At 59.7% G+C, this 23,297-nt stretch overlaps 5 protein-coding genes across 5 annotated transcripts; 2 read left to right on the top strand and 3 right to left on the bottom strand.

Moving 5' to 3' along the window:
- Positions 1 to 3,192: 3,192 nt before the first annotated feature.
- Positions 3,193 to 4,214, top strand: HRG_05986 (uncharacterized protein; the record flags this gene model as incomplete). The annotated part of the gene is made up of 2 exons (XM_044864457.1): positions 3,193 to 3,622; positions 3,694 to 4,214. The coding sequence occupies 2 exons, from the start codon at positions 3,193 to 3,195 to the stop codon at positions 4,212 to 4,214; spliced, it is 951 nt and encodes a 316-aa protein (XP_044720989.1).
- Positions 4,215 to 5,616: 1,402 nt separating this feature from the next.
- On the bottom strand, positions 5,617 to 7,261 carry HRG_05985 (cyclin domain-containing protein; the record flags this gene model as incomplete). Its single annotated transcript, XM_044864456.1, has 2 exons — positions 5,617 to 5,790; positions 5,876 to 7,261. The coding sequence occupies 2 exons, from the start codon at positions 7,259 to 7,261 to the stop codon at positions 5,617 to 5,619; spliced, it is 1,560 nt and encodes a 519-aa protein (XP_044720988.1).
- A 2,263-nt stretch (positions 7,262 to 9,524) lies between these two features.
- HRG_05984 (proteasome subunit domain-containing protein) lies at positions 9,525 to 10,469 on the bottom strand (the record flags this gene model as incomplete). The annotated part of the gene is made up of 5 exons (XM_044864455.1): positions 9,525 to 9,840; positions 9,920 to 10,160; positions 10,221 to 10,270; positions 10,331 to 10,376; positions 10,436 to 10,469. 5 exons carry the CDS (start codon positions 10,467 to 10,469, stop codon positions 9,525 to 9,527), a joined length of 687 nt encoding a protein of 228 aa, XP_044720987.1.
- Positions 10,470 to 11,008: 539 nt separating this feature from the next.
- On the bottom strand, positions 11,009 to 11,805 carry HRG_05983 (erv1 / alr family domain-containing protein; the record flags this gene model as incomplete). The annotated part of the gene is made up of 2 exons (XM_044864454.1): positions 11,009 to 11,459; positions 11,516 to 11,805. 2 exons carry the CDS (start codon positions 11,803 to 11,805, stop codon positions 11,009 to 11,011), a joined length of 741 nt encoding a protein of 246 aa, XP_044720986.1.
- Positions 11,806 to 18,993: 7,188 nt separating this feature from the next.
- HRG_05982 (uncharacterized protein) lies at positions 18,994 to 21,867 on the top strand (the record flags this gene model as incomplete). Its single annotated transcript, XM_044864453.1, has 3 exons — positions 18,994 to 19,206; positions 19,384 to 19,430; positions 19,476 to 21,867. The coding sequence occupies 3 exons, from the start codon at positions 18,994 to 18,996 to the stop codon at positions 21,865 to 21,867; spliced, it is 2,652 nt and encodes an 883-aa protein (XP_044720985.1).
- Between the last annotated feature and the right edge of the window lie 1,430 nt (positions 21,868 to 23,297).

The raw sequence follows: 23,297 nt of genomic DNA, 5'->3' as shown, positions 1-23,297 counted from the left end.
AGATTGTCGGAGCACTCACCACTGTAGCCGTTTGGTCCTGACACCCTGCCTCTCCGCTGCCCTGGACTTTTGTCCCCATGGCATCGTCGACGGGCCAGGAGGCGTGTAAGATGGACAGTACAAAGTACAAAAGGGGAATGAGACGCGAGATGCCGGGCGTATGCATCGTCACGTTGCGGCGTGATCCTTTGTCCCCTCTCCACGCCTGTCAGCATACATATGATGCTGCTACCCCCTCCTCTTCTGTCTTTACTTTATTCCACATCGTCTCTCTCGTCCTCGTACCGCCCTCTGGCATGGCCGCTCATGGGACGGCCGGGACGTTGTGGACGCGTCCAGGAGGCCGCGGGCCAAGAACGCGAGGGGCCCGTTGCCGGCCGGGCAATCGTGGACACAAGGGCCCACGAAGACTGGATTGCCGGGAACTGGCGGCGTCGTATTGCCGCTCGTCCCAAGGCCGTCTGCCTGTGCAAAGTACTGTAGTAGTATCTGTATGCGCTCCACCATTGCTCCACGAGCCTTGGGCTGCAGCAGCCTACAAGCAGGCGCGTCTGCGAGTGTTTCTTACATACAGTACATGCGTGAGGGATATTAATGCGCCTCTCCCACTCTCGTCGTCGTCGTGGGGCCCCCCCTCCCCCCTGTCTATATGTCTATATATGTATAGAAAGCGTGCCGGCTGCTATAAGCATGGGTCGTCGCAATGGGGAAAGTCGCATTTCTCGCTGCCCATGACCACCCCATCCGCATGACGTGAGAGTACACGGGGAGGGCTCGCGGTGTGTGAGACTGATGTGAAAGAGCGGTTGGGACGAAGGATGTGTCGTGTGGTTTGCGTGACATGGTGGAACAGGCATGCGTGGTGGGTGCTTGTCGAAGAAGCGGGATCTGTTGCTTGCCTCGCTTGTCGTGTGCACCTACTTTACTCTCCACGCCGTAATGTTGTTTTTTATTTGAAAGGCAGATCAGGGCTTTCGATGCGAGGGCCAAAAGAAAAACATGGGAAAAGGGAAGCTGGTGGTGACTTGCGACTGGGTGAGTGCCGCGTCGACGCCACTCGCAAGGTCTCGTCGGCCTTGGCTGGCTGAGACACGATATCATGAGCAGGACCAAAAAATACCCGGCATCCTGGTCAAGCCGTTGAGTCCCCGCCATTCGTCGGCTGCCTCTGTGCCTTGCCTGGCCGCCCTGTCCATCCATCCAGTCGCGCTCCGGTCTCCGCGGACGGTGTCTGTTCCGGCGACGGCCTGCGCCAAGTCAAGGCATGCACATTCTCCATGCATCACGGCGTCGAAGAGAGAGAGAGAGAGAGAGCCATCCTGTCTAGTAGACTTCACACGGGGGGACGAGGGGGACGAGGACACTCGTTGAGCCTCGGTTGGACGGAGGCTGCTCGGCACACTCACTCACTCACACGCCCCCTTCTGCAGCCCCTTTGCCCTCGACGACGCCTCCATCGCCGGGGTTTCTTCATCCGCGCGTCCGGTTGGACATTGCCGGCGGCGCCCCAGCGGAAAGGGGGCGAGGAATCCGATTTCCCGATGGTGCCCGGCTCCACGACTTGGTGATCAACCCCCCCCCCGGAGGCGTCACCAGCCTCGAACTCTTCTGTCACGGGGGGCATTGGGTTCGATTGCCTTCCCCTTTCCTCGCTATCTCGCGGTCTTGGCCGTGAATGTAGGCTTGTATCACCGTCGTCGTCGTTTATCGGCGGCATCCTCCCGCCGGCCGGAGCCCAACCGACGCCCAGTCTCGCCACTTGGCACCACCATCCGTCCCGTGAGGCCAAAAGTGTGCGTTTCTGCCTTCCATCCCTTAGGTTCACCTGTGTCACGCTTTTGCCTTTCTTTTATTTCCTCTTTTGGCGCCCTTGCTGGCTAGCAACACGCCATCCGTCCACCCGCCCATCCATCAACGAAACCTAATCCGTTGGTAGCATCACGACATCACGGAACCCCCAACTTTGACTCACTCTCACCACATCACATGTTGCTTCCTCCCTCTTTTTGGCTTAAGCTCGGTCCCGGCCTCAGTCTACTGTTCCTGCTCTTCTTCTTCTTCCCCGCCTCTTCCTTGGTGTCCCCCCCCCCTTTCTTCTTCACCATCGCCATCTTTTCCGTCTTTCTCCTCTGCTCCACTCACTCATACGCCCCATTCCTGGCGGCAGACGTCTGGCACACGCCACCACCACCCCTTTTTCTTCTTCATCCAGTGACAAGCGCCTCCCCGTGCTTCGCCTACTGTACCATACAGATGATGACGATAGACGCTCTAAGTTTGTTTGTATTCATCGAGGACCAGCCGCCGGTGAGGAAGAGGGGGGGTGTCTCTTGATCCACCCCCCTCCCTTAAAACACATGGGCTTGAGATTCGGGCTCAGGGCCCAGCAGGGCGGGTCCACCCCCTGTCTGGCTGTCACCAGCCCACCTCGGTCTGGGTCAGGACGAGGCCTGTCTGTAGGCTGGCTTCTTGCGTCCGTTGCCCGTCAAGGGGGGGCTTATTCGCCAGGCCTGCCGGGATATGAGGAAAATGCAATCTCTGCCTACATACATACAACATGACATACATGGCACCTACGCGGCATGACACGGACGACGACACGGCGCGACTGGTCTGCCTTTTGGTCGTGGTCCGTCACCGCCGCGGGTCCTGAGAACCAGCCCCCCCCCCCCTCCTCTCTTCACTCCCCCCCCCTCCACCTCCACCTCGTCATCCCAGCGGGCTTCGTGGCCCGAAAGGGCGGCGTGAGCCACTGACTGGACGGATCAGACGGAGCCTCGAAGCGAGCGAGAGTGATGAGGGGCCGGTGAAATGGAGTGAAAGGGGGGGGGGGGTCCGGTTTGTTGCCATCCTTGATCCTCGACTTGTCATAGCCCCTTCAAACATGATTGACATACAGTTCTTCCATGCCGCTGTCTCTGTTGCTATAATAATAGCAGCGGCTACCTCGTCCTCGGCCCGTCTCGCGCTTGACCCTCTCTTACATTGCGCCGTCTTGACCTTGATACCATACTTCTCGCACAAACATATAATCCCATCTCCCATCCCGCCCCTTTTCGACATACAAGCCTACCAGCTCCCCTCAACAAAGGCGCCATCCCCTTGACCAAAGCACCAAGAACAAGCAGCAAAATCCCCGTCCTCCACCTCCTCCCCCCACATGTCTCGGGGCCACCACGCCTCGCCACGGCCATGACGTCCACCACGACCATCGTCCCGCCCCGCGCCGTCTCCCCCGTGCCGCGGCGGGCACCGGCCCCGGAGCCCATCGAGCTGATCCCGCCGCCGTGGCGCGTCACCGGCGACGTCTACTGCGTCTCCTTTTGGTCGCCGGCGCCGTCCCGGGCCGACGAGAAGCTCCCCGGGCACGCCTACTCGCCGCTCGAGGCCGGTGCCGAGTTTGCGAACCCGCGGGGCAGCCGGCCCGTCGGCGGGCTCGGCATGATCCAGATTATCCGCTACCGCGACTCGCCCGTCGGGCCCTACGACGAGATGCTCGTCGTGCCCGGCTCGTTTGACTGGACCCGTCGGGGGCCCGCCGGCCGGCCGGAGAAGGGGTGCAACCCGCGCATCTCGCGCATCTACGTCTCGCAGAAGCAGTCGTGCTACAACGGCCGCATCAGTCAGTATGCCTTGATCCCCCTTCTCGTGCTCCGAGGCCTGGGACCGCCTCGACTAACACGCAGCTACTAGACTGGGGCTGCCCCAAGCACCTGGCCCGCTTCGACTGGGACCTGGGCCCCAACGACGCCGTCACCGTCAAGGTGTATCCTCACGACGTCTCGGGCGACGCCTCCGAGTCGCGCCCCAGCGCCGCGCCCTTCTTCCAGGCCTCGTTTGCGCCCGTCGCCTACGCGCCCGCCTTCCCCTTTGCCACGCGCTGGCTGGGCTACCTCGGCTTCAACACCACCATTGTCATGCCGCCGCTGCCGCGCGGGTCCGGCAGCCAGGGCGAGCTGCCGGGCACCGACCGCTGGCTCTCGTTTGTGCCCAAGCAGTACAGCCGCAACACGCGCGTCGGCTGGTTCGACATGGCCCAGCAGCAGCAGCAGCAGAAGACGGCCGATGACGACGACGGCGGCGGCAAGCATGACAACTTTTGGCCGGGCCTTGGGCGCTGGCAGCTGGGCGTCAAGATGGAGAATGCAGAGGTCATCTTCGACAACCCCCTCGAGACGTGGTCCACCGCTGTAAAGGCAAAGTCGAATCTATGAGACGGCAGAGAAAAGACGGCCCAAAGGGGGTTTTCCAACTCTTTCCCCTTGCCTTCACTCGCAACCCTTACGGGGGGCTACTACGGCTTTTCACATCTTTTTATTTCTCACTTCTCCCTCTTCCCTTCACTCAGTCTTCGGAGAGAATGGGATGAGCAAGGGGGTGGCGGCTAGGCGTTCATTCTCGGCATGACACGACGACACACGATGGCGTAACTCTGTGTTTTTTCCTTGACTGCTTTTCTGCCTCGTCGACAGTCTTCACGAATCTCATGATGCATATCAGGTGTTTTCTGTTCCCTCGCCTTTTCCCTGAACTCCTATCTACTCATCACTGTCTATAAAGGGGTCTCGGGTGTGCTGCCGGTTTTCTCCTGCTTTCCTGTCTTTCTATGTGTGTGCTTTATACTCCATTTCCTTCGAGTACGGGATGGGCTGGGGCTGTCTTTGAAGATTTCCAACGCGACAAACGCAGATGTGCTTTCGATTCGGCGGGGTGAGATGAAGGTCGGGGCCGGGACGGGAGGATATGACAGGACGTGAAGCAGTAAAGGGGAAGCTCTTTTCCACGGGCTCCCTGCTGGCTGGTCTGATGGAATCGAGAACCCTGATAGAGTCGAGGGCCAAGAGCTTCCTTTGGGATGCCATGTGAAACAGGCCGGAGTGGGTGGAATCAGGACACACAATGGTTGGAGTGAGCAATTATTATTCCTTGCTTTAATCGCCTACGAAACGCGGACCAGCCGAATGCCATGCTCGTGTCACTCGTCGCCAAGCCAGTCTCCCGCGTGAGCAGACAGAAATGCCGCACTCTCCCGAGACTCTTCGCCATGCTTTCGCGTCCCACGGCCCGGGGCATTGCGCCGCATCGTTGATTCACGCCTATCGGTGTCCCTGCCCCTGAATCGCTCGTCGTGCAAGTCTATCTGTACTTGGAATTGACTCCCCGTCCCGCGCCGTCGTCCGCAAGCCACTCTCTGTCTAACCAAACACCTGGCGTTCCCCTCCCCTGCCGTGGCCCTGCAAGCTCGTACAGGTCTTTGGTGTAACATCGGCTCTATTCTTGGTCTTTGCACGAGGTGGCACACAAGCCGTCATCCCGTTGCCCTTGGCGTCTTTCGGTAACCTTGTGCGACTCTAGCCACCAGGCCTCCCCCCTTGATACCCGTGCTACCACGAGGGCGCCTTGCCGGGCGCACAAGGCGATTTAATGGTGCAATTGCCCGTCGTCCGACTCCTGGGTCTCTCGGGGCGTCGGTTGCCAGAGAATGAGAGGCTGGCGTCGCGCAGACACCCGAGCAGCGAGAAAGCCCCGCGTGGTATTGCAAGGCCGCCTTGCCCGTGGCCGCTCGCAGCCAGTTGTCTCACCGCTCGGCGCTGTGCCCCTAATCGTGGCCGTGGCCTACTCTCCCAGTCCAGGCGCTGCCCTTTGCTCAATCACCTCTCGGGCGTAAAACTCGACCAGCATGGTGGCATACGCCTCGAGGTCCTCGACGGGCACGGCCAGGCGAAAGTCGTTGAGGACGAGGAATTGGATCTCGAGATGGTTGAGTTCGGCGAGGGGCAGCCCTCCGACCTGCGAGGAGCGCATGGTCAGCATGTTGGACGAGACCAATGGGCATGGGACACCCGAGGAACTGTGCGTCAAGGGGGAAACGTACCTTGGCATATCTCGAGTTTGTGTAAAAGACGTCGGAAAAGAACTTGCTGGCACAGGTGACGCCGGCTATGATTAACCTGTGAATGTTGAAACTGTCCACCACGAAGCACGTCACGGGTCCGGCGGCGCCAGACTGCATCTCGGGGACGGTGATGACCCTGCCGCTCTGCTGGCGGGAGGGCGCGTCGGCCGAGTTGGCCACTTGCTCGTCGTTGTCGTCGTCGGCGAGGTCTGAATCGCTCTCGTCGGCATCGCTGGCGGCGGGCGGGGCGTCGTCGCTCATGGCCGAGTCTTGGCGGGAGGGATGGGACTGCGCCGTGGCGTCGTCGGCCTTGACAACCATGTCGTTGACGCGCTCCGTCATGCGGTCAAAGTAGACAAGCAGGCTCAGAAAGACCTCATAGGTGGTGGGGCAGTACTTGTGGATGCGGGAGAGGTAGCTGAGGATGGTGATGGCCGGGACGTTTTTGCCGTGAAAGGCGAGGACCGAGTGGCTCAGGGGACTCATGTTGGAGCCGCCGGGGGAGTCGGTTGTCTGGCTGGCCTGCTGCTGGTGGGCTGCGTTGCGCTGCAGGGCGTCGTGCTGCAAGTCGTTTGTGGTGGTGATTTTGGTCAGGAGCGCGGCCACCATCTCGATGATGTCGCCCATGGGCATGGCGCTGATCTCGTACTTGGTGTGGGGAGCGGGCGCGACGCCGGGGCCGTTTGCGCCCAGCTTCCGGGGGCCGGCGAGGGTCTGGACGTGGGCGAGGTCGCGGACGTGGACGACGACCTGGTGCTGGGGGCCCTGGGCTGGCGGGTGAGCGGCGTCGGACAGCGGGTAGCGGTGAGAGGTGGAGGATGGTATTTGAAAGTCATCGGCGGGCGGCGACGGCTGATGGCGCTGGCGTCTCGGGGGCGCGCTCATTGGGGCGGCATGGGGGGCGGCATGGGGGGCGCGGGCAAGAGGCAGAGCGCCGTCTTGGGTCGTGGAAGCCATGGATGCTGGGTCCTTCTCATCGTCGGCGACGGCGGCGGGCGACGACGAGGGCGGCGGCGAGGGGATTCGCGAGGGGCCACCGATGAAAGCGTCGGGCTGCGGGGTCGCAGGGGCGGGCACAGACGATGAGGGCGGCGGCCTTGGCGCGGCTGCTGACGGTCCTCGTGCCTGTTGGTCGGCGAGAGCTGCGGGTGCCGATCCGGGCGCGTCTGGTCGGCACGGCGGAGGACGAGGAAGAGGGCGCGGTGGCGTGGCGGGCGTTGGGCGGCCGCCGCTGCTGCTGGCGGTGGAGCGGCGCCGGGGCGAGGGAGCGCCGTGGGTTTGCGGGCGCTGGAGCGATGAAGGGTTCACGAGCAGGCCACGGAAGCGGGCGACGTCAGGAACCAGGTCGCCAATTACAGCTGCCATGGCATCGCGGGAGCCAGGTGGAGGGGGAGAGAGAGAGAGGAGACGAGAGAGGAGAGACAGCTGAGGTAAGGCAAAAGGCAAGGTAAGGCAAAGGTAAGGTGGTACCTTTTTAGCGGGTAATAATAGGTAGGTAATGTTAGTAGGTAGGTTGTGTAGGTGCAAAAGATGAGCAAGGCCCAAGGTGCAGTGCGTGAGCAACGACAGTCGCTGTTTGGCGAAGGGGAAAGGAACAGAAGGAAGCAAAAAAAGGGAGAGAGCCAGACGACGAGGACGAGGGAGAAAAGACTGGACGGGGAAGAACCGGGTCGGAACGGAGGGGCGATGACAAGCGGAAAGAGGAGGGGCAGCGTCTCTCCAGGGCCAGATGAGAAACGGGGACGACAATGAGCACCCGGAGAAGGATGGAGGAGGATGCTATGAGGACGAGGGCGAGAAATGACGAGGATGAGGATGATGGTGATGATGGTGATGGTGAAGGAGGCAAAAGGCCAGCAACCACCGTGTCCATGTACAGTATCGTATGTAGCAGCGCCCTTCAGTGGGGGCTCGAGTGCCGTGTACAGTAAGTACAGTGGGCTCTGCCTCTGTCGCCGGTGCTGGTGCCCAGCACAAGCACAGGCTCCATCTCGCAAGGCCGGCCATTCATTGTGCTCGCTGAAAGGCACCCGAATTATCATGCCGTTGCTGCATGTCTGTCCTGCTGCACAAGGTGAGGCGCTAGCAGACCGAGTACAGAGCACTGCAAGACGCCCGTCTCCCTCTTCACTCGCCATTCACCGCGTCTTCAAGTCGCGTCTGAACGCCGCCGAGCCGAGCCTCCCCCCCCCCGCACATGCAGTCTGAGCGGCGAGGGACAGGACTGTAAGTTACAGCATGGCCGTCAGGACACTGCCTTGTCTTCAGTGCAGAGAATGATGCTCCTTGAGAACAGGGCAGGAAAGAAAACAGCTCTGTCCGCCTCTCGCCTCCAGCAATAATATCTCGAGAGCACCCACAAACTCGATTGACTAGCTCGACACGGCACCCTGAACACGCAGGCTGAACACGCAGGCTGAACACGCAGGCCGAACACGCAGGCTGAGCTCGCAGGCAGGCCATCGTCATCGGCAGAACAGAGAGGCTATGCTCCCCCTCAGGGGGGGACGTGACGCAGCCGGTGGCAACTTTTCTCCAGCTCACCCCTCAGGGGGCCTTGCTCAGCCGCCCACCATCGCCACTGACAGCTGCAGCACGCTCAGCCAAGGCGGCCATGCTGCGCGATGCTGTCATGGTAGGCACCAGACTCACTTCCCTCTTCTCCGCTGCACAAACACATACCACAGCCCCTTTACGTCCCCTCCGGCACGCCTGATCGAGGACCGTGGGCGGGACGCAATGCAGGCCAAGCCGACTACACGTGGGCGGCTGCAGAGCTCCGAGGGTTGCAAGCTGACACCTCACCCCCTTTCTCGCCCTCCCCCCTATACTGTACTCTCTCCTTCTACGTAGTAACTTACTTGCTGTACACTCCAAGATGATTGCTCAAGACAAGAACGAGTGCGCGTGGCTACATCTTGAGCAGTCGTCAGCTACCCTGTACCGGCCTCGGGCACCGACTCCGGCTCCGGTCCAGGTTCGGCCGGTCCATGGGTAGGGGCCTGTGGTGGTCACAAACACGGACCTTGAGTAATGGGTGCACCTCTTTCTTCTTTCTCTCTCATGTTACTCTTTCCCGAGACAGTATTTCACGGGGCTAAAAGGGGGCCATCCTCGATCCCCCCGATGTGGCTGTCTGTCTGCACACTCACCGCCAAATGCTGCAACCCATGCAGGCCAAAGTCGCCGGCGACTCCCTCCACTCTCTTCTCTCGCTCCTTTTCCCCTTGTCCAAGCAAGATGCAAACACAAGCCCCCGAATGAGATTTCAAGGCCGGCTCATTGTCACATAGAGCTCCCTTGTTCTTGACTTCTACAGATGACACCTGCTAATGCCATCCAACCAGACTCGGCTGCTGAGAAACCATCATCCTTCATTCCACCTCTCTCCGACTGGTGACGTGCTTCGAGGTGCTCGTTCCATTTTCTCATTCCGAAAGGCTATATATAATACAGATGCGATCCGGGTCTTGTTGGTGTCGGGGACATCGGTCCCCTCTCCTCCTTCGGCTGCCGGGCCTCGAGTCTGTCTCGTCTTGGCCTCGACGTGCCTTTGGCTCCCGCGACTCCCGCGACTCCCGCGACTCCCGCGACTCCCGCGTCCCCCCGCATCCCGTGAGAGTGTCCATTACTGCCGCACCTTGTAGTCCGTGTCGGGCAAGTACAAGTGCCTGTCCGCGCCGTCCTTGGTCATGACCACCATGCGAATGACACCGCCCGAGCTGCCGTCCCACTTGATGGCCTCCCGGAGCGCCCCCTTGACAAAGTCGACGGCTTCGGCCTGCTCCATTCCTTCTTTCCAGTTGGCGTCGCAATAGCCATAGATGTAGGTCGACCCGGAGCCGCCGATCGCGTACGCCTGCTTGTGTAGCGAGCCGCCAAGGGGGATCGAGTAGACCTGGCCGCCGAACCGTTCATCCCAACCAGCGATAATCAGACCAGCCCTGTAGTGGCGCGAATCGTCAGCGCCTGTGCCCGCCTTGCCATTCCGCAATTGCAGCTCCACTCCTCGAGCCGACTTACGACAAGCGATCCTTGTTGGAGTAGCAAATCTCTTGGAATATCGACGCCGCAGTCTGCGTCATGGGGGGCTTGCCGCTGTGCATGGCAAACAGCCCCAGCTGGTACTGCACAATGTCTGCCACGGCCTGTGTGTCGGCGGCCGAGCCCGATCGGCAGCACCAGATAGTGTCGTGAACCCTCGTCAGCTTGTCCGTCACGCGGTTCGCAATGTAGGCGCCCGTCGTTGTCCGAGAATCGGCGCCTGCGCACCCGGCTCGTCAGTGCTGCGGACATAGGAGTGTGCCCAAATGGCGCGACATACCGAGAATGACGCCGTCTTTGAAGGTGACTGCCATGATGGAGGTTCCCAAGCTAGACAAGTGAGAGTGGTCAGTACTCCGCCACGGCGGCAGCCGGTTTCGCTGGACTCACTTGACTTCGCCCTTCTTCAGGCGATCCATGTCGACGTGGATTCCATCTGGCCCGAGCCATCAGCAGCTGTTCCTCCGACGGCAATGGCCAGCGCCCGGTTCTCACCTTCGTTGAGCACGCCGCTGTGGCCAAAGTCCATGATTGCGGGTGAGGAGATTGTGAGAGTTGGTATCTAGAAGTGAGTGGCGGGCCAGAGAGGTGGAGGGGCGTCGGATGAGGATGGCCGGTTGCCGCTTCGTCGTGGTGTCGTCGGCGGCTGGGCTGGAGCTGTCGGCTGGAGGTGGAAGCTCAGGCAGCTCTGGGAACGCGCGCCGAGCTACCAGGCGTGGTGTCATCTGCAAAGTCACGTGAGCATTGGCTCTCTACTACGGGCTTTGGTAAGCAGAGCGGGCACCGACACTTGGCTCCAGCATCATCAGCTTGTGCTTGAACGAAGGGCCCACATCAGTGTCCTTGGCATTGACGCTTTTCACGGCGCAGCAACATCATACGACGAGCGGCCGGCCCATCATGCATGCTAGACGAGGCATATAGAGGAGGAACAGGGGCGTTGTTTCAGCCGGATTTCAGCACAGCCGTGTCCCACGACCAGAAAATATTCTATCAATGCTGTCTGCAGCCAAACGCCGTGTCTTTGCCAATCACTGTACAATGCCTCGCCAGGTCCATGCTTGTAGCTCATTTGCCCTTGGACGCCGTCTTGGAGCTGTCGGCGGGCTCGGCATCCCGGCCCTCTTTCTTGTCGGCCGTGGCCTTGTCCTTCGTGTCCGTGTCCTTGCCCTTCTTGCCCGTGTCCTTGCCCTTCTTGTCCTTGCCCTTGTCGTCGCCACAGCCGCAGTCGTAAAAGTCGCCAATGTTATTGCAGTCAAAGATGGGCTTCTGAAGCCGCTTGTTGACGCGGTTGTGCGCCTCGCAAAGCCACCCGGCCGCCGAATTGCGGCTGCTCGTCTGCGGCGGCATTTCCTTGAGCAGGGCGCGGAAGTGCTTGGCGCAGTCGCCGCACGGGTACAGCTTGCCAAAGGAGAGGAAGAAGAGCTCGAATGTCTTGCGGTCCTCGGGCGTCGGCTTCTCGGGGTACTTGGCGGCCATTGTGTGGAGGAACTTCCAGGTCGCGCGGCCCAGTTCGGCTCTGCAGCGGGCCGTCAGCGGGGGGGTCTGGCATCACGGCGCAAAGGGCGGCCTTACTTTAGCGTCGCGTTCTCCAGCTTGGGCGCAATCGACTCCCCGTCGAGGAGGCTGCCGGGAGCATCGCTCAGCTCAGAGGCCGGGCCGGGCTTGGCCTCGACGTGCGAGGCGGGCTTGAAGCTGGTGGGGACCTTTGACAGGGGCGACTGCGCGTTGTCGCGAACGCTCCTGAGCAGCCGTGCGGCATCGTGGGCCGACACTGAGCCCGGCCCGCCGTAGAGGTAGGAGATGCTGAAGAAGAGTGCGATGACGACGAGGAGCGTCAGGGTGAGGTGCTGGCGGCGCGCCATGGCGGTGGCGTTGGGCGTGGGCGTCTTTAGTCGCCCCCGCTGGACCTGTTGAGTTTGTTGTGTTGCTGGCCCGGGGTCGGATAGGGAGGGACAGACGAAAGGTATGTTGGTTGGCGCGAAGAGGCAGCAGAGAGGAAAAGGACGAGAGGGAGCGAGATTGTAGGGCATGCAAAGCGAATGCAAAGCGACTGTCCTCGCCCCTTACCTAAGGTCAGCCGTCGCACTAGGCCCCGAATGTCGACTCCTCGCGTTTCACTCGCGGCGGCGGCCCGACCATTTGCGCGCTCGCCGCTCTCGCTGCTGTTTTCTGCTGCGCTCTTCAAAATCTTTGAGCAAATGGAGAGCATTACTCGTGCAAACCCCAGAGGACCGACTGGTGGCCAAAGACTTTCCTTTTTAGACTTCAGAGTGGCTCTCGGGGCCGCCGAGTCGCACGATTCGCGCGGCTTACATAAGGCTCTCGCCCCGGTGGTGGAGACTGCCGATCCGGGCCTCGCCGTGCCTCGCCTTCCGCCCGCCCAGCCCGCCTCCGACCCGGATCACCGGCCGGGGGGAGGCCGGACGGCGGATGCCAGGCCCGGCACAACCTCACGCTGGCAAAGGCTGCGGTACCTTTTGTGATTCCTTTTTTTCGGTCACCATTGGTGGCCTCTCCACACCTGATCCTCACTCCAACCTACATTCTTCTCCCGTGGCTGCGTTTCCATGGAACCTCGCCGGTTTGAAACGCCTTTGCAACTTGGTCGAGGGGAGGCGACTAGTGGTGATGCGGAAACGCGCCTGGAAGCATTAAAAAGCCAGTGGAACACGAGAGGGCCGGCAAAGGACGAAGACACGTACGTGGTTTATTCGTGCAATGACCATGACCGTGGCAACGCACTGCATGCTAAACCAGAACTGCCATGCCGCAGCAGACAGGACAGCCTCACTCGTGCCGGGTTTCAGCTCAAGCAAGTACAGTACAACGAGTTGAAGCTGGAGATGGGGCGCGGCTCTCCGCATCGCTACCGCCTGACTACCAGACTACAGTACGTGGCAGTCCCGCGGGCTGCCAACCATCAACGTCGGGAGTGTGGCTCTCTCGAAACACTGCAGCCCTGCTGTCCTGCGCCCTGTCAGCACGGCCCTGGCTGGCTTTCCGGATCCACGGACCAGTGATAATGATGTTCAATCCGAAGAGGTGAAATCTGGAACCTCAAATGCTACGGAGTAAACGAATTCATACCTTGTTAAACCTGACACCTCGGAGGCTCGGACAGTTCAGGTGCCCGTGATCGGTTGGCTTCTGTGGCAGAGCAAACTGGGCCAAGAGACGGACGGCCTCCACATCGACATTCAGGGGTAGTTGGGAGCACAAGGCGGCATGTTTCATTTCCGGCTGGCTCTGCTGTGCAACGCAGATGGCAGAAACTCTGATGACGGCTTCCGGACAAGGCAGGTGACACGAGATGGGTGCCGGGGGGTGGCGACCAACAACACATGCATGCATCACGGCTTACTGTGCTTGTGTGTATGCATCCTCGCACCGTGCTGTCCTGGACAGTGCTGCCCAAGTACTGTATTCGCGGAGACCGGATTGTGGTTACGGTGAGCATCGCGGGAGGCGTGCGATCTGGTGCCCGGTACGTTCTTTCGTGTGTTGCATCACGTACGTTACAGGACGCACCATGGCTTGGCCATCAGGGCAGAGCCATAGGCTCGGTAAGTGACACGTCCTCATCAGCTCAAGGACATGGACTGCTTGTGTGGAGTGACCAGGGAGTGCGATGATTTTGCCTGCTTTTCTCAGGAGCAGGCGAGGAGAGCTGGCTTGGACAAGAACACGTGGCTGCCGCGTTTTGACGAGGCCACGAGACATGAGGAGCCTTGACGACGAGGAATAACATGATGTGAGTCAGGGACGAGAGAGGAGCTGCTTACCGGGCCCTGCCCGGACTGCGTCGTCGTCAGCCAGAGGGCGGCCCGAGAGAGCAATTTGAGGGTGGACCTGGTGAACGAGTCGTTGGCAGGAGGATCACGAGCCAAGAAAAGAAGTGGTTGACCAACGGAATACGCCAAGTAGGCGTTGATGATTATTAGATAGTCTCGTCGTTAGCCCGCACTGGCACACACAGGCCGGCGGACACGAGAGATTGTCTGCCCGTGCTTTGTAATTACTGTATGGATGAGATGAAGGCGGACAGGGGCATGAGTTTCGACTGGATACCGTAAGTTACTGTATGCTGTTATTCGGACAGATTGTACGCACTTGATACAGCCCGCCCCGGACGGAGCAACGGCCCGGCATCAACAAGCCTTGGGGATGTTGCTTTTGCTGCTGCACGCACGCAGGCAACATATCCCCTTTGTCCTGGAGCGCGTCTGCTTACTCACGGCCCGCCGAGAGATGTCGATGCGTAGCCGGCGGGCCGTTTGTCTTTTTTGCCCGTGGATTGAGAGTTTGCCAGCTACTGTGATAAAGCTGTGGAAATATGTACATACTTGGGTGCGTGCACGTTCAAGGCACGGACGCAACGCACGTTCGCTCCTTTGCTGGCTATTTGCCTGCTTGCTTCTTCCAGGCCGGCACGCCAAGCCAAGCCCGGGCGTGGCGGGTGGCGTATGCCCGACGGGCGATGGCATCTATTCTTATTCCACGCAGTACTTTGGGCAGGTCATGTTGGAGTTATTCGTAGGGCTACCCGCAACGTCTTGGGGTGTCTCATCCGCGGCGCAGCCAGACCCCTGAGAAACCAGAGGGGGGGGGCCCTGTTTCGCGGAGATTGTCGGGTGAGGCGAGCCCTTTTCCTACTTGTTTGTCTCCAGTGCTTGTCCCCCGCAAGTCAGAAACTTGGGAAAGAGGAAAAGCAAAGAGAAAATCACGGACCGAGGTGAAGGGAAAAAAGAGTCTTTGGCTTGAGGCTTCTATAGTTTGCCGATTGGTGGTGTTTTTTGCCGGGGCCTCGGCGCGGACAATCTATACGAAGTAGCAAAGCAAGTACGGATACGTATGGTTGACATGATGCACTTGCATAGAGTCGGGGCGGGGGTTTGTTGTTTATGAGAGATTATCGTCTAGCCAGCGGATGGGGCTGGGGGCGCAGCCAAGCCATTGGGTCCAATCTCTGTCATGCGAGGCTGACCCTCAGGGTCAATTCGGGGGTTGGTCCAAAGTAGCTTGAGGCCGAGATGAGGAAGGGAACAGATGTGAGTTGCCAGGCCGGGAAATGAAGGCCGTGAGCTGTCGAATTGTGATGACGCTGCACCGCGTAAGCACTCGGGCTCTTCTTACACGCGCGCGTAGTGTAGTATGTTACCTACTAGACCACGGGCTCTAATGCAGGAACAAGAAGAAAACCCGTCTGGAACACAGCTAGACATGCAGCGCCAAAAGGGGCATGCTTTCTTTGTGTCGGCCTCGCGTCTTCTATTTTGGTCCCTTTGTCGAAGCCGGCCGGCCTCGTGGAAACAGGCCCACGATTACGAGGTATTTTACGAAGTACACCAAGTAAGTACTCTTTTGGCTGGCATTGTGCCGCACAATGCTATTGTACTGTAGGTCATGTATGTCAAGAATTACGTGTTTGTGGCAAGTTTCGTCCCATGTGGAAAAGTACTGTACCTGTCATTCCGTACACAGTGCAGCCAAGGCGGGGCTTGACGGTACAGGAGATACATGCACATACGAATACGTACCTACACAACACCGGAATGCGCACAGCAGCAGCTTGTCATCCGACCTTTTGGCTCCCTCAGGCACACCGGCGAGTGACCTGAGGCGGCCGGGGGAGGTTCTTGGTTTCCCTTGCTCTGGGTGATTAAAGGCACGGCGATGCGAGACAGACAGCCGGCCACACGTGCTGGCACCCCCACACCCCCTATTCCCCGGCACCAAATGGCGCCATGAGAGCCTCTCTCTCTCTGTATTGACCAGTACCAGCATCTTGGAGGGGTCTCATGTCCAATTCGTGGTCCAATGCGCACGAACAAACTGGCGCAAGTATCTGGACCTTTGGCGGCATTGCCCTCCTCCCTCCTACCGCTCCCTCTCTGCACATTGCTCGGCGCACGATGAAACGGCCTGTTTGCGGGGCGCCGGGGCACGGACGCCGGGGCACGGACGCCGCAGCGCGCAGGCCGCCTCGTCGATGCCGGTGCCCTTGTGGCCGGTAGTGCAATCTAGAAGCCTGTCAAGCCCGTCAGCATCCAGGAACCAAAAAGCCATCCTGCGTCCAATCTCGCGCGCAACACTCACTCGTCTTCACGCGCCTGGCGGTACTCCGTAGTTTGTATGTAGTGGTGGAGAGAATTGATCAGCATTGGTACTCCGTAGACTACCGAGAACGCACTAGGAAATAAATAAAGCCTGTGGAACACCTGCCTCCGCATCAAGCACATCCCCGAGCCGGCAACCCCTCATCCACGGCGGCCATCTGCTGAGCAGACGAACCCGTGTTTGCACAAGCCGGAAGACTTGATTCATGATGACTTCTCGGCAACCCGCCGGCGAACTTCTATCATCCTCGACATGGCTTGTCTGCCTAAGCCACTCCACCACCCTCACCCTCCGCCGTCGCCGAGACACAGTCCTCGACGGAACCAATCGCAGTGACAGGTCGCTTGCCCTGCGGTGCATCGCCGTGTTGCAGCACCGCCATCTTGACAATGGCCTGAACGTACTGCATGTCCTCCGTACGGAGTCTTAACCTGGCTGCCCCCTAATTATCCGTATCGCCTAGACAAGTTCCGCGGTACCGGCCAGCACCGTCAAGCTCCGCGCAAGCTCGAGGTACGGCATACGCATGACTAAAAGGACTCGTTCAGTCACGGCCCCTGTCGCCGTTGAACCTTGCCCTAACCAAGGAATCTTGCTGCCCACGCTCAGGCATGTAAAAGGGCGCTCGAATTGACGGACAAGGACACAGTGTGCAGGGACTTGTGCCACCACTGCAACCTCGACACAGTGGTGCCGGCTCCACCCAGCACAAGCCCCCGGGCGCGAATCCCAGCCGCTAGGAACATGGAATGAATGGCACCCAGTTCAAAGGGGCTGGGCGTCAGTCCTTGCCCACCGCCACTGGAATGCGGCGACGGGCAAAGGCCCCAGTGCAACGTGCAGGACCTGCTCCGCCCCCCCGCGCGGTATTCTACGCCTTCCATGGACCTGAGAGACAGTGTACTGCAGGTGATCCACACTGTAGGATAAACATGTCGCCGCGTGCACATCATATATGGGTACGCCGGATTAGCAAACCTGGCTGCCCCGCTCCACGCGGCGACGGGCCTCCTACCGTCATCCTGGATCCCAAAAGTACCGCATTACTCGGCTGCCCGCCCCGTGTACAAAAGGGCTGGCTGGCGAGGCCCGTTATGCCCAACCGGTGGATCCCCTCCACTCAGGGCAGGGAGGTACCTACATTAGCTGCCCGGGCATTGTGCGGAGCCGCAGTACAAATGAGCGGTATGAAATCAGCGGTCCACTCAAGTACCTACAGTGGGCAGGTGAGATGAAACAAAGAACTGGGGCCAACCGTCCGTCCGCCTTGACCCGCGCTGGGCGGCCGGTGCATGCTCCGTCGCCTTGGTACCACCGGCGCGCCACTCTCACTCACGCGGCTCCCCAGGTGACTCTGCATCCTTTCTATAGCATGACTTAGATGGCAGACTGAGCGGCCTGTTTTCCCTCTCTCGCCTGCCATTGACGCGACCGTAGCGCTACTTTTCTAGCCTACCGCACCTCGGCAAGAGCACCGTTGCTGGTGCCTGAGTGGCGCCGCGGGACCCAAGCCATGTAATGAGCCGCCTCTCGCCATGTACTGGCAGCATCGAGCAAGTACATGCTGCACTGTAGCGGGCACCTATCCCAGAGGAAAGGTGCCAGCAGCCAAACAGCGAATTGCTCCGTACAGACTACCTGCTAGGTACTACTTACCTAACATACTCGTACCTGCAGACAACTGTACTGTACAGTATGGCTAATTGTCGTCCTCACCCAAGTACCAGTACCGCCTAGGTTAAAGTACCCGCCAGCCTAAGGTACTGTACGTGTAGAGTGCTCATGCGTAAAGGCCTCTGCACCCCATGCCCTCGTATCCCGCGCCCATCTCCCGGCCAGTACGCGCGTGCTGCCTGTAGGTACCTCCCCAGCCCGGCCAAGTACAGTACATGGCCCGTGGTCGTCCGTTCACCGTCCAAACCCACTTCCATCCATCCCCCGGCCCCCTTTCTTTTCCTTTCTCCGCTTTTCCCGCTCCTCTCCCTCATCAGTCTCGTCCTCCCACTCACTGTCTTGCGTCGTTTCCTCCACCCCTTGCTGTGCCCGTGGTTCCATACCCGTCGCCCTCATTCCTTCGTTTGCTTGCCGTTCTTTTCATTCTTCGTGACGCGCGCTCCTTTTACCACCTCCCCCGCCCTCCTCCATCTCTCTCTCCCTCGACCCCCCCTTACCCCCCTCTACCCGTCCAATCTTCTCGTCACTCCTATTCGCCATTTTCCAACCACATCGCCAGCCGACGACGACGATTCCCCCTTCGACGGCGGAGCCGCCTGCGCTTCTTGCCCACGCCACCCCCGACCTCGATTCGCTCCTCCTTTCATGTCCCGAAGGTTCTGGGGCTTCCCAGTGCTTCTCGCCACAGATGCCTCTTGACGAGTAACCGTCTGTCCTCTACGAGATCCGACGTCTTGCCCTCCTTCCGGGCCACGAAACGCCGTTACGAACATCGTTTTGTCTCGACGGCTCGCACCCAATCTCGTTGGACGACTTTTCGTCAAGTCGCTCTTTTTCTCTTTGCTTCTCGCTTCGTAAATAGCCGTGAGTCAAGCCACCAACACCCTCTCAACCTGCGTTGCCATGGTGTCCGTCTACAGACGACTTGATCCCCTCGGGTGCCACCTTTGCCGTCGTTGGGGAAGAGTCCGGAATGAACTGGACGCTGCACAGGGTCGCCGGGGAGGCACCGTCACTGGCCTTGTTCAGCGGCTGACTTTGCTTAGAACCGCTCGTTGATATACAACGTCAAGTACATTCGCTGCATCTGTTTCTGACGGTCGGTGCTCGACTCCATTACAGTAGTCGGGACCCCTTCATTGACAACAATGGCAGCATATCGCTTCGATACCATTTTCAATATTCATCTCATCAATCTTATTAGTCCACCAAGCTTCAACCCATGAATCCAGAGCCCGCTACTCGAATCTCGACGAAAAATGCGTATTAGATCCATCACGGCCACCACGGCGCTGGCCTTGATCGGTCTTGTCGCGACCGAACCCGAACCCGACCGGCCACGCATCTACTTCCCCCTTCAAGTCAAGCGGGAATTCTCAAACTCGTCCCTTCCCGCTACCGACGCCCTCTCCACGCCCGACAATGCCGCCCCCGGCAAAATCGAGACGAGCACCACCGCGAGCAAGGACCTGGTCGGCGACGACCCCCCCGATCTCTTAAGAAGCAAAACTGGCCCCTCGAGATCTGAGCACGAGGACACCACAACAACACGTGTTGCTTCAACCGTCGCCGACAAGGGTACCGGCAGTCCTCCCAACATCGTCGTCACACACACGTCCGGCAAGACCTCGTCAAGTCTGACACCCAAGCCGAACTCGGATGCTCAGGATGGCTCCAGGCCGCCAACCTCATCCTCGTACTCGAGCATCGTCATCGCCCCGACCGGCATTGTGGCCCCTAGTTCGAGCTCGAAGCCCGACACCGAGTCCAAAGAGCCCCCTACCCCCCCGGTTCCTGCCGAGGGGGGCATCTCCGACGCGGTCAGCGGTCCGTCGCCCATCACGACCTCGCTGCGTGGCGCCCCGGACGACATCGGCACCGGCGTCAGCAGCACAGTCGTGCCACACTCGTCCACCGAGGCGGTCATCCCGAACCCCCTCAACCCCGTGGTCAGCAACCCGGTGGTCAGCAAGCTGTTGCCGCTTCCTTCCGACAAGACTAGCATCACAGAGTCCTCCGGTAGGACGCCATTCGATGGTACGGCTTCAGACCCATTGGGCACCATTGTCAAACCTGATCCCGTTGTGAGCCCGACCGGCGGCGTTGTACCAGTCATTGCGTCCAAATCTGGTACGCCGGAATTGCCAAAGGCCTCGCCCGTTGGCGCGGTTCCCGACAAGGACAAGCCCGACACGGACAAGCCCGATAGCACGCACAAGGATGGCAGCCCGGATCCCGTCAAGTCGACCGGCGGCGCGGTTTCCGATACTACGCACAAGTCCGACACGCACAAGTCCGACACTGACAAGGATGGTGGCCCGACCCCTATCGAGTCGACCGGCAGCGCTGCGCCTATCCCCAGCACTACCAAGTCTTCCATCTCGGACCCGCTCGAGCCCGTCGGCGACATTTTGCCCGGCCCAAGCTCAGCCAGCTTGACTGCGATGCCGACCGAGCCTCCTACCGAGTCATCGTTGCCACCTCCGATTGCGGTGCTGCCGACTGGGTCCTCGCCCAAGGCAGTCCTGCCGACCGAATCGTCGGGTCTGCCCTCCTCTGCCAAGAGTGTACACGCCGAGAACCCAACCGTGGTGTCGCCTAACGACAGTCTTGGGCCGTCACGCAGCTCGGTGCTCCCGGTTTCTTCCACCCCCGGCCTTGTCACGCAGCCCTCGCCTGACACGTCCCTCAACACGAACCCCAAGGACGTGTCCGAGTCCACGGGCCGGCCTGTTCCCATCCTCACAGACATCTCATCCGCCAAAGCCACCGCTACCAACAAGATTCCCGAAGTACCAGTTGTGAATTCGACGACCCCCGAGATCGTGACCACTGCTCCGACGTTTACCAACATCCCGAGCGCACCCTCTGACGTCCCCGTCGTCAACAGCACGACCCCGGCAGACACGAAGAGCTTGCCCTCAGGGCCAGTCACCTTGCCGTCAACGACTCCGAGTGCCACCCACAAGTCAGCGAGCCCCACCAATACCGACTCGGAATCGTCTTCACCTATATCACCTTCGTCTTCTTCTCAGCCTTCATCGGTCTCGAAGGGTCTGGGCTCTCCAAGCGGCTCACCCCACCCGGTGGATTCGTCGACCGCGTTGACGACGCCCACCAGAGCTCCCCCGGCCACTACCTCTGTCCAGACCGAAACTAAGCCACCTCAAGCCCCCGCTCCCGGGTCCTTGACGGCCGTGACGCCGCCAAGTCAGCCCACGACGGCCCCTGCTCCCCAGCCGTTCCCCACTGGCGTGCCCAAGTACATCACTTCCGGCAAGAAAGATCCGCCGCCTGCTCACGACACCGCAAACATCACTATCGGCTTCCACGATGTTGTATCTCCTCAGTACCCCAACGACAACGGAGCCACATATAGTTTTTCCATGGAGGCACTCGACTTGCTCCCTGTGCTTCTCGCGCTGAGCTTGAATTCAAGCTCCAACCCTGACATCACGGAGAAAATCCAGGGTATCAGAGTCGAGGTGTGCAAGGACCCTGAGTGGGGCAACGCCATTGCCCACGTCAGCTTTCCGAACGGCGAGGGTATGGTCAGCAAGCTTCAGACGGATCTCCGACTCGCGGCGTCGCCAATCTACAACAGCGGAAACGCAACCTTGAACAAGATCGCCGACAAGATTTACAAGCCGCATGACATAACGAGCAAATACTGCGACGGCGGTGGCAATGGAGGCGGGGCGGTGCCTGGGGACAACGCCGTTCCTCCCAACAACGAACAGCCGCCGACAGATCCCTTCGGGACCACGGGGCCCGGCGACGGGCCGACTCCCCGGTCGGCCGCGACCACGGGCGGCATCGTCGCCGGGGCCCTGGGATTCAGCCTCATGTACGGCGCCGCCATGTTCATTGTTGCCAGACGATACAAGCGCAAGAAACAGTCTCACCGCCGTTCAAACTCCGTCACCAACAGCCAAAACTCATCGGAGATGCGTTACACCGGAGGTGGAAGCCCGGCTCTGATGGGAGGCGCCCTGGTCAGCCGCGAATACTTCAGCTACGGCGCTGGAGGCCGCGACAGCCGCGGCAGCGGGCGCAGCGGCATGGGCAACTCGGGCCGCACCGCAAACATCTCGGCCCCCGTCGCCGCGGAGAACTCCCTGGGCTGGAACTAACGATGCGCAGTGACGCATCGAGACATAAGAAACAACAAAAGCCCATATGCTTAGCCATGTATTTCCTTTCTCTTCATGACTTTTGGATACCCTTGAGGTGGAGCCGTTTGACAATCCTCGGAAGGATGGGACGCCGCCGATATTTATTTATTTTGGATATGGCCACGTCAGCCGCCTTGCACAATGCATCGATGGCTTGGGCAGGCACGCAACCCAAACAGTCTTTTTTTGTGATTGCAATGCCGCTCCTTCGATGGACGCGTGCCATCATCGGCGTCTTATCTGCAGCACTTCAACCCTCACCGCGTGCCGGGCACCACCTTTGGGCAGAGGAGGCCCCGTTCCTCGTTATTTTTTTTTCAACAATATTCTTTTGGCCTCCTGCTCGGTGACCCGTGCTTGTTACTTTCGCAACCCCCCCTCTTTTTTAATATCCTTATCTCTCCGGAAAGTGGTGGCGCGTTTTCGAGAGCGCGAGAGCCCTCCTAGTGATGGATGCCAGACGATGTCATCTCGGCGGGCTCGCTTGGATGTGATGAAAGTGGTGGAGCGTAGTCGGGATCATGGATGAAGAGGATGCTGGACGGGAAGCGCGGGTTGGAAGGTGTGGTGGCCGGGCTGTGGAACATGGAAGATGGCGGCAGCGCGGCGACGTGATGTCGCCCCGGGATGAAGCTCGTGCCGCGGGTATATTGCGTGTAGCCATCGTTGATAGCCTCGTAAATAACAGCCTCGGCCTATCAAAGTCATGCGCACGCGTGTTGACCTGGTCTTGCCGCTTGCGATGTATTTGGTTCTCGTAAACTCATGATCGTGGGTGCCGTCTTGTCCGGGAAATGGGTGTGGGGAGGTGGAAGAACTTCCTGATTAGTCTGTCGCGGGCTGGATTCTGATGGTGAATGAGAGGACAGTTTCGATCCCGAGCGAACTTTGTTTGGCCACCTGTCATGCCCGTCTTAGAGGAGTCGGTGGAGGCAGGCTGTCTGTCAGGCATCCATCCCTACGTCCCCGAGCAGTGATGCCACGTGTTGAACCAAGAGCGGGTATAGCTTGATTACTGTGTCCATTTTGGCTTCATCTTACAAGGCTACTTTATCCATCGCATCATTATTGGGCTAGATCATCAGACCAGTTAGCAGCGGGGGACTGTCCCGTCGAGGACGAGAGCATAAGACACCACTTGGGAGTTGAGCTCGAGATTGGAGGTCATCGGCTGAGTGAAGCAGGAACTATGTATCTAAGCTACTAAAACACTCGAATAGACACTTGGTACGTCGCATTGACTCCTATATGCAGGTAACATGAAGTTGTGGAGAGTGGGAGCATCTTGTTGACGCGTGGACGAGATAGGAACTTGAGAGTGAAGGCCAGTTGTCTTGGCCACCCTCCTATCGCCGTTGGATATGCGAGGGATTGACAGTATTGGTCCC

The sequence above is a fragment of the Hirsutella rhossiliensis genome (genome assembly GCF_020360975.1).
Source record: "Hirsutella rhossiliensis strain HR02 chromosome Unknown scaffold00005, whole genome shotgun sequence".
Lineage (NCBI taxonomy): Eukaryota > Fungi > Ascomycota > Sordariomycetes > Hypocreales > Ophiocordycipitaceae > Hirsutella > Hirsutella rhossiliensis.
The sequence above is the reverse complement of the archived record's forward strand: the minus strand, read 5'-3'. Positions and strand labels throughout refer to the sequence as shown.